Raw genomic sequence first — 10,235 nt, 5'->3', positions numbered from 1 at the left:
TCCATCAGCAAACAAGACACAGGACTTAGCTCTCCATAACTCTCAAATCCTTCCTGATGAAAGCATTTACTTCTCATAATTCATTATGCACAAAAAGAGAGGCCAAAGCACCAAGAAGTAATCAACAGCTTAAAATAAAATGAGCCATGGCCAACTGTGAAAAGTAGGCTTCAAACGAGCACGACTCCATTCATTTACTGCTTTCTGCCAGGCAAAGTTTCTGATTATTGACTGGTGCAGAGGAAGCAGCTACCCTTCAGGGATCACACCAGCCTGTTAATATGCCTTCAGATTTGCAGGCTGGCTGTGCCCTGCTGCAGGCATGAGCAGCTGCAACTGTTCTCTGACCTCTTCTGGGCACAAATTGCTGTAATCACTCCAGGAAATTTGAGAAATATGGGGATTTTCTTTTTGTCATTACACTCTAATGTTGCAGTTGCTTCCTGAGGACAAAGCTGACATGGTTGCTGCTCTTACTCCTCCACATCGTCTAAGGTTTTCAATATTGGACACGTAACCTGAAGTGAAAATGTGTCAATTAAAGAGTTATGGAAGCTTTCTTGCCTGAACCCATGCATTTCTTAACAAATTACAGTAGGAAATAAATATAACAAGATAAACTATGCTTGAGGTTACTGTTCTTCCATTTTATCTGCTGCTATTAAAAGCCATTAATTTTAACAGCAATAAAAAACATGGGGGACAGCTGGGGATCAGTTCTGCATAAATTAGACAGGAGAGCATTGCACCACCAAATATATCCGGTTTTACTTCTCCCTCAGTATTTTTCTCCTCTACTAGCTTAATCGCTTTTCACTTGCAGCAATTACTGTGCCAGAACCCCTACTAGACAGCTGTTCTGATTCATACATGGATAAAAAAATCAGCACTTTCATCACTTCGCTTCAAATCTCTCCTGGTTCTCCAAACTCCATTCCAAAACATATACCAAAGGGTCAGTTCAATTTTTACTGAAACTTATTTTTCAGAGTATTAGTTTTTTTTTTTTTTGAAAGAAATAAAAGATTGTTATCTCCTCAATGCTTAAGAGGATCAAGTGTCAAAACAACTAGCATTCTCAGTTGAATTGGAAAGTAATCTGTTTTCAGTAAACAAGTATTTTATCAAGACTTGGACATGATCTATGCAGACTAACAGCAAGACTTCTAAATCTTTGTGAGAACCAAGAATTAAAATAGGTGGGACAGGAGGCATAGCTTTTCCCCAGACTATACATTAAAAACTGATTTGCATTATAGCAAGTACATAAACCAAAACTAAGTAGGCATTTAGACATCAGTGGCACCAGGATAAGATTAATACCAGACACAGCAAGTCTTATTCTCTTGTCAAATCACTGCTAATTCTTATCTCTAATGCATCCACACCTACAGTATCTATTACCCTATAAGAGCAATGCTTGGCTAAAAGGGACGTTCTTCCTACCTGCCATTACAAATTATTACTTTGCCATCACACATCCATTCCAAGAAGTCCTTCTATATTATGTTGAAAAATACAGTTCCAGTTCACATCTCTCAGAATTAAGGATAACAGATTAAAGCTTTCCGCCCTAATAATTTCCATGTATTGATCCTTGGCACATTCTAAGAATTCAAGTGGGAAGATATAGCTATAATATACCTACAGCCTACTCAGATTAGAGAAGTCTTACCCTTTTCCTACATTACTGAAGTAATAAGTAATAAAGTATATAAATTAACAGATTTGAATATAAATTGAATGGTGCTAAATCACACTTAGGTCCAAACTGATCTCAGTACATTAGTCTCATTTATGCTCTAAACATAGCCCTACACTATGAGTTCTGATGCTTTGTTATCAGGCTTAATTTGATCAAAGCTTTGACTGCTAAGAGAAGCCAAGAAAAAAAAAAACAAAGCCCAATTTGCTGAGAACAAAATGCTGTATTTAGCCAGAAACCTGCCTAACTTTAAAAAACAAGCATTAAGTTTCAGCGCTTCAAAACGACCTGTGGCTATCCAACTGAGCATGTCTCTATTCCAGTTCCTAATGTATTCTTCTCGGACCACTGCAATCACTGACCTGTTACCAACACCAGCGCTGCAGGGGTATTAGAGAGAGAGAGAGACATCTGTTAACAGTCTTATATCTTCTACTTTGAATTCCAGACTTTGGGGCTTGGGATTTTTTAATTATTTATATTTTTTTCTCCCTAGGATAGCCTTGGAAATGTACACATGCTGCTAGCCTCACAGACCCAGGGGAAGAACAGTCACACACCATCACCTTCAGTGCAACCAGGAGCAAAGACCAGCAAGTCAGTTTTATACCAAAGCAGCATCTCTCGAAGAAGCACCATATATGTTATACTTCATAAGAAGAAGCACTTTAGTAGAAAGAAGCAAACTCCAGCATTCTTTCCTTTCAAGGAAATCCTTTAAGTTCTGTGAAGTTCATTTTCCATATCAACTACACTTGAGGAAGAAAGGCAGACTCACAGGACAGTCTGTGTTAGTTAGGCATTAGATTAGATCATGGAATAAACTCCTTGTGTTCACCAAGGCAGTAGCTAATTTCAAGCCTATCCCATTGTTATTTAGTCTCACTGCAGATCACTGGCAGGAACTCTAGTATGAGACCAGAGGGAACTCCTTCACAGACCATACGCCCTTACCAAAGTTGTATTAAGCATACTCATTCCTGTTGCTCCACATTTAGTGTGGAATAACAATATTGCAGCACATACTGTTTTCACTACTGTTATGTATTAAAACCAAATCTTAACTGCATGATGCAGAAGCTAAGAATACTGCTCCAGCCTGAATTAGCTGAATTTACCCTGAAACACCATCCCTTGAGTGCAGTCGATCTGAAAGTCAGAGCTAAGCATAACAGTTTCACTTGACACCTACCAACCACATGAATAAGCAGCTATTTCCTGCAGAACTTGCATTTCCTCGGCAAGTCAGCAATTCAGAAGGAAATTAACACATAGCTTTGCCCATTGGAGCACTGAAGCCAGTATAACACTGAATCCAACCAGCTCTTTATTACAATTATATGAGATACTGTTCCCAGATATTAAAGAAAAAGCAATTAAGTCCAAAAGCCAGCTGCATGTTATTTTTCAGTATCCCGAATCTCCAACTTATTAAGTTCTTCACCTTCCGCACCAAATTTCTTCCTGTTCTTCAATAGATTTCAAAATCAATATAATTGGATTCACAGCACCATTTTTAAGTTACATACCCAAAAAGAAGCACAAATCATGGAAGGTTAGGTTGCAAAAGTCTAAAGATTTAGTCCTGCATTTTACCATTGTTGAGTATTACAAGACAGTTCTTTATTTTAAACATTAAAGTGCCAGGTTTATGTACAAACTATTAAAACAATAGTAAAAAAGGTAAACTTAAAACCTGCTAAGAAAGCAGTGAGGTCATGTAGTTGCCTCTGGAGTTTTTTACAGAGTATTCAGCAAATTTAAAACTAGAATTTCTCAACTGCTCCTTTGTTTATGGGCAGAACAGCAGAAGCTGGTGGTCACTGCCCATAGCCTCCCATCTTGCAGAAGGAAAGTGCCCGTATCTTCCACAAAACCGAGTAGCATACATTGGAAGAGATACATCTAAACATTCTATGAATTAATACCATTGGCAAAGTCTAAAAAAGGGATTTTACTGCTGGAGCTACACTAGCCTCCTGAAAAGTACCAATATCACCACACTTTTCAAGAGTGGGATTTTAGTACAGGAGTCAAGTCACACTGTGACTCAATGTATTTAATGTTTCACTGTAAACAGGGCAGCATACACACTTATATCATCTCAGTTCAAAATTCTGCATCCAGGGTGAAAGAGTTGTCTGTGGGCTTTGACATGACTCCCATCCTCTGATATTCACCTACTCGCTTCTCAAAGAAATTGGTCTTGCCTTCCAGAGAGATGTTTTCCATGAAGTCAAAAGGATTCTCTGCTTTGTATATCTGAAACACAAAGGCAATTGTATAGTCACTACAGGTGCTCACATCTTAAATACGTGAGAGCATTAGAGATCAGCTGGAAGGAGTCTAACAACATCAGTGGGCTTACTATGTAGCAAACAAATCTCTGCCCCAAGCCTTCTCTGTATTTGTTACTGTCTTTTAGTAGACAGAAGCACAGAAACTCTTATATAGCTGTTTTTCCAGAGCATCCTTTAGCTTTTCCTTCTGTGGGTCTCCAAGCAGGACCCAGCAGCAGGACTGCTGCAGCCATTTTAGGATTTGGATTTCTGGAGGAATTTAAACTTAATATTATCTTTTCCCCATGAAAGATTCAGTGTATTAGAGCCTTACCTTATTAAATCCCAGTTCCAACATAAGCCGGTCTGCTACAAACTCTATGTACTGTTTCATTAAAGTGCAGTTCATGCCAATCAGCTTTACAGGCAGTGCCTCCGTCAAGAATTCCTGCAGATAATAGAAGCACTTCATGTACAGAAACCGGTATTCACTCTGTATTGTCTACACTAATTTTATGTCCAACAGCTCCCCAGCTTTCTGCTTAATTGCTATCAAGTTCCTAAACAAGGAGCAGACAATTACCTGTTCTATGAGAACAGCATTCATGATGATTTCCTTTACTCTCTCCTCTGACGGTTTGCATATCAAGTGCTTGAACATGAGGCAGGCAAAATCACAGTGCAAGCCCTGGAAAGAAGTTATTTCAGCAACACTGATTTAAAAGAGCCACTCAAATCAATAGCACAGAATAAATCGTCCAGTATCTAGGCACCATCTTTGTACTTCCACATTTTTTAGTGTTATCTACAGACAACTTTCTACCTAACCAGAAAGAGGCATTAGCAAGTTCAGCCAATACCAGCTGCACTTGCTCCAAATGGCAAGGTATACTGAGTGCAAGAGTTGGTGAGAACCCTTAAACTACTTTAGAGGAAGTAAAACTACTTTTAGAGGAAGTAAAATGCTAAGTTCATTCATTCTCTGCTGCCAAGATCCACGATGACACGTTTGTACACTTTAGTGAGCTTTATAGACCGCCTGTTTCTAAACATACTCCTGGTTTAAAATATAGGCTCCAACTGAATGTCATTACTTTGAGCTACTGTGGCACATCACCATCTTGACTGCTAGAATTTGATTCATACCTCATCTCTGCTGATGAGTTCGTTAGAAAAAGTGAGTCCGGGCATTAATCCTCTTTTCTTCAGCCAAAAAATTGATGCAAAAGAGCCAGAAAAGAAGATTCCTTCCACTGCTGCAAAAGCTACTACACGTTCCCCTGTTAAGAACAGATTGATAGTACTATCACACAGAAAACTTGACAGGATTAATACCTAGAAGTTGTGAACAGACCGATGAACTGCACTCTCCAAGGACAATGAAGACATTTCTGCTCAAGTGTGCTATAGCTTGTTCTTAAAAACTATTACAGTAAAGGCTTCTGGTCATTAAGCAAAACTTTGAAAAAAGGGGAGGAAGTAAAAACTAATTAGAGTAGCTACTAACTAGCTGAAGCCAACGCCCCTTCCCCCAGGTTAACCATCAATACCACCCTTTTTCAAAGATTGCACACTTGAAAAAAGCAATCATTTTGGCAGCTGATTCAAGTCAGTGTCTGCTCATCTTTGATTAATAAGGAACTTCAGCCATGAAGAATGCTTTAATATTAGTGAAATAATGATCTGTACCATCTCATCTCACTTTTGAAGCGAGACATCAAGAGTCAGTAAGGCAGAGGGGCTACAGCCTCCAACTGTATGTGCCTGCTGGAGATAGACAGCCAGTACAGTTCTGGACACATGACAGCAATTTACAGTTTGATCATATAGCCAGGCATATGAAGATTGCCACATGAGCTACCATTATTCAAAATGCCAGCAATTTTACAAAGATTCATGTCAGTAGCTCATGTGCAAGATGAAAATTATTTTCTTCATCTCCAGAGTTATACCAACATCTTACACCAGAGAGCATGCACTCTCCCTGTGACAACAATAATCCCTGTGAACTGTGAATTCTGGAGAAGCGGTGGTTCCTCCATCTTTTTTTAAGAAAGGGATTTCACTTTGCTTCCAATAGATGTACTCACCATATGTTGCTTTCTTGTCCCCAATCCAGCGCATGGCCCAGTCAGCCTTCTTTTTAACACATGGTAATGTTTCAATAGCGTTAAAAAGAAATTCCCTGAGAAGGATAAAATTCTTTAGGATCAGACATCAGCACAACTAGTACAATAAGCATTCACTGCCATAAATGGCCTTGCTCACTTACAAGTGCTCTCCACCTTCACCCTGATAATTAAGTCTCCTTCCCCATCTTGTTTTGCACCCATCTAGCTCTATTTGTACCCATCAACTACCTTTTCATCACCCACCCATCACATCAACACCAGTTCACATGAATTCCCATGACAACATCAAGGGGAGTACTGTTTCATCAAGCAAGTGTGGTACTTGAACAAGGCTTTCAAAGCTACAGATCAACCAGCCTCCACTTTCCAGCAGCAAGGCACTAGAGCTCCCATGTAAGCAGTTCTTCCTTTAACATTTACTGGAATTAAGCATCTCGAAGTAGAAATTACATGGTCAGTTTTCTACAAAGTAGCAGCAATTAAATATATCTAGACTGCAAATAGCATTGGAATACCACATGGCATTTTGCTCGACAGGGTGTTGGTCTGACAAGACAACACCAGAATAACTCAGTCCGGATGGCTCAAAGCCCTGTGTTTACCTTTAAGATATCATTCTTGGATTGATGCATCTTGTTATGAAAATTTTACACTTTGGTTTTATTTTTAATCAAGACCAAAAGCCACTTTTCTGTAAATGTGACATGCTTTTTTTCCCCCTCAAGCAAAATAATCAAGAGAGTAAGGGCAGCACATATTATGTAAAAGTGCTAGCTGTTAACTAAATGCACGGGTTTTAGAGATGACATTTTTATTAAAAGTGATCTCATTCTCAGAGAAACTTTCCTACATAGCTTTCTACTAGCTGCAGGGGTCCTCCATATGAGCACTTACTGTAATTTAATGTACTCCCCTTATTTGACTGCTCCATCTTTTACATAGTTTCATTCCTTTATTTCAGTATTAGGTGGTTTCAGTTTCACTCAATCTAAGCGAGTTCTTGCTCATACACCTCAGAGGAAAAAGACTCTGAAGTAAAACTCCTCTTAAGCAGCAGTGGTATTTTATATAACTAGTTTAAATCCTAAAATTAGCCTTAAAGTCAGTGACTGATAAGCATCATTTAAATCCCAAAACTTTTGAACCTTTCATCATCAAGCAATACAAACCTCTCTTTAGAATCTTTTATGTAGGTGTCAATAAGAAGACTGTACATTTCTGAATGTATGTTTTCCATGGCAATCTGGAAGCCATAGAAACAACGAGCCTCTGTGATTTGTACTTCTTGACTGAACCGCTCCACCTAGAGGAAATAAATGAGAGTTTGCAAAAGCATTTATAACTAAACTGCAGGTTAGAGGCATTGATGCTATAGAGCATCAATGTTAGAGGCTATAACAGCTCTTGCTCAGCCCACAGAATCCTCTTCAGATTAATTCCAGACGTGTGTGTTATTAACAGCTATACGAAGAGCAGTAGCCCTTCACAGCTCCAAGTTTTTATTCTTTGGTCCCAAGATAAATGGTAAAGCTTCTTAGTTTTACTTATCCCGCATCAGGGAGAAGGGCACTGGGAGGGTAGCAGCAGAACAAGGGCTCTGAACCAGCCACGCGTTACTGTAAGGCAGCGCTCAGTGCCCCGCGGGGAGGGGGCAAACTTGCGGGTTACAAAAGCAACCCCAATTTGCTAATTAGCGTAAGACAGCATTACATGTTGTAACGCTGTAACACTACATGATCTAGCAAACAAGCTAGATCAGCCAGCAAGCATGTCAGATGTGTAGTTATCTGGTTATCTTCACAAAGTGATGTTTGTCAGGGCTGTTTTTACACACTTACCAGGTTTTCATTGACAATGCCATCGCTGGCAGCAAAGAAGGCGAGGACGTGAGAAATGAAGTACTTCTCCTCAGGCTTCAGGGACTCCCAGTGCTGGATGTCTTTGGAAAGGTCCACCTAAAACATTGCCAGAAGCAGCGATGAAATCAATGACGAGATGGGGACGTCAGGCAGGAGGCCCGTACCGGAGCCCCGGGGCCGCCCTGCAGGCTGCGGCCGGCAGGGAGGGCGCTGCCGGGGGAGCCGAGGCCCGCCGCCCCCTCACCTCCTCCGCCGTCCAGAAGGAGGCCTCGGCCTTCTTGTACATCTGCCAGATGTCGTGGTACTGGATGGGGAAGACGACGAAGCGGCGGGGGTTCTCCCGCAGCAGCGGCTCCTCCGGCTCCTCCTCCGCGCCCCGCGGCACCTGGAGCGGCGGAGAGCGGCTCGGGCTCGGCTCGCCTCAGCGGCGCGGGCGGCTGAGGCGACGCCAGGCTTCGGCGGGAAGGGGAAGGGAGACCCCCGTGAGGGAGAGGGGCGCGGGGGCAGCCGCCGGCGGGGACGAGCAGGGGGAGAAAGGAGAGCCCACCCGTGGGGGAGCGGGGGCGACGTGAGCCGCCGGGAAGGGAGAGGGGAGAAGGAAGGGCGGGCGCGGCGCCCGGGTGTTCCGCACTCACCGGCTTCCCGTCGCCCTCCTGGAAGATCTTGCGGGCCGCCTTGCTGGCCAGGACGCGGGCGCTGCTGAGCGCGGGGGGCTGCGGGGAGAGAGGGGCAGGGTGAGAGCGCTGCGGCGCGCCCGGGCGGGGAGCGGCAGGGAGGGCGGGCGGGCGCTCACCGTGTTCTCCTTGTCGCTCAGCGCCAGGTTCTTCATGGGCGACAAGCTCTTCGCGGGCGACAGGCGGGGCTGGTCGTGGCGGGCGGCGAGCGGGGCGCGGGCGGACAGCATGGCGGCGGCGAGAGGCGCGGCGGGAGCGCGGGACCCCGGCGCCGCCCCTTTATATCCCCTTCGAACTTGGCGCCAGAACGCCCGGCCGACCACTCACAGCCCGCGCCGCGCCCGCCGCCGCCCGCCCCCGCGCTGGCATTGGCTGCCGCGCCGCCCGGGGCCCCGCCTCCTATTGTGGCGGCGGCGGCGGGCGGGAAAGACCCGCCCTTTGCTTTGGCGCCGGCGGAGCGGGGGAAAAGGCGGGAGAGCGCGGAGGCCCCGCCCCCGCCGGCCCCCGCGTACGCGGGATGGCGCGGAATCCGCTGTGGGGCACGGCGGGGACGGACGGGGGCAGAAACAGAAACGCAGCCCCGGCCGCTTGCAGCCTGCGCGGTTTCTGGCACAGAGAGGGTTAGCTGCGGGTCCTGCACGTCACACCTGTTCTTAAACGGCTCGGGATGCGGTAGGAAAGTAGAGAACTTGTTTCCAGCTATGGGAATGGCGGTAATCGGGGTTTAAGGTAGAGATCTGGAAATGCCATGTTGCCCCCATCCCCGTCTTGCTCTCCCCCTCGCCTTTCTGGTCCCTCCTACCTACCGATTCATTTTCGCTTCCAACGCCGATTCCTGCATTTGGAGACAGGTTTCACTTTCCTGCATTTGGAGACAGAAATTGGCCTCCTGGAGAAACTGACGCCATGTGCCACCATGTTTTAAATAAATAGCACGAGAAAGGGAGAACACAGGTATGAAGAGGTGAATATTCATCCTCTTTAAAAAGTCAGCATTTATTTTCTATTAATTAAATTGCCTTTATTTGAACAAAGTCGTTTCCCTCATCCAACTGCACAAAGGTTCTGCTCCTGTCAACCAAAATGTTTTCCCTGAAGCAGTTTTAATGACACCAGGAGCTTAATGAGACTTGGAGGCTCCTGGGCCACGTGGGATGCGCAATGTCCTTGAATGACACTAAGTGGTCGCTGCCGGCTGAGCACGCGCTCCCGGGGGACGATGGGTTACACGGCCCAGCGCCGCACTGCGCTTGGCTGGAAGAGAAGCGGGTAGGCAGGAAGGCAGCAGAAGACTGACCCCTCGGGGGAGTCAGTATGGTCCTTTCAACTGTATAATGATGCTATCTTAAATTGACTGCTGTAATGAGTAGATCTGGAAGAAAACCAAGAGTACTCCCCCCTGGCATCACCTTCTGAGACTGTAAATTCAAGTTGATTATTCATTTCAGCAGGTCAGTGCCAAGGTCACAAATCTGGGTCTGAGCTCTCCTCAGCTGGGATGTATCAGAAATGGCCAGCAGAGAGATGAGGCTTGTGGTATTTATTGGTCCTGTTTAGGACCTCAGACTGACGCTGGCACCCACCCA

General features: G+C 44.5%; 1 protein-coding gene across 1 annotated transcript; it reads right to left on the bottom strand.

Moving 5' to 3' along the window:
• Positions 1 to 3,058: 3,058 nt before the first annotated feature.
• RRM2 (ribonucleotide reductase regulatory subunit M2) lies at positions 3,059 to 8,912 on the bottom strand. The gene is made up of 10 exons (XM_087775484.1): positions 8,769 to 8,912; positions 8,611 to 8,688; positions 8,220 to 8,360; positions 7,955 to 8,071; positions 7,286 to 7,419; positions 6,075 to 6,169; positions 5,131 to 5,264; positions 4,568 to 4,672; positions 4,319 to 4,432; positions 3,059 to 3,967 (listed from the first exon to the last, which is right to left on the bottom strand). The coding sequence occupies exons 1-10, from the start codon at positions 8,877 to 8,879 to the stop codon at positions 3,815 to 3,817; spliced, it is 1,182 nt and encodes a 393-aa protein (XP_087631610.1). The 5' UTR covers positions 8,880 to 8,912; the 3' UTR covers positions 3,059 to 3,814.
• Positions 8,913 to 10,235: the final 1,323 nt, after the last annotated feature.

Source organism: Nipponia nippon, unplaced genomic scaffold (assembly GCF_047370975.1).
Source record: "Nipponia nippon isolate SJK-2023a ecotype South Korea unplaced genomic scaffold, ASM4737097v1 scaffold_4, whole genome shotgun sequence".
NCBI lineage: Eukaryota > Metazoa > Chordata > Aves > Pelecaniformes > Threskiornithidae > Nipponia > Nipponia nippon.
Note: the sequence above shows the minus strand (reverse complement) of the source record. Positions and strands in the feature narration are given on the sequence as shown.

Bases quoted from the DNA above. Each gene is read 5' to 3' on its own strand.
- RRM2 (XM_087775484.1), bottom strand. From the start codon at position 8,879: ATGCTGTCCGCCCGCGCCCCGCTCGCCGCCCGCCACGACCAGCCCCGC. The intron at 7,420-7,954 runs GTAAGTGTGTAA...TATTTCCTCTAG, and splicing joins GCATTGTCAATGAAAACCTG to GTGGAGCGGTTCAGTCAAGA. The intron at 4,433-4,567 runs GTAATTGTCTGC...TATTATCTGCAG, and splicing joins ATGCTGTTCTCATAGAACAG to GAATTCTTGACGGAGGCACT.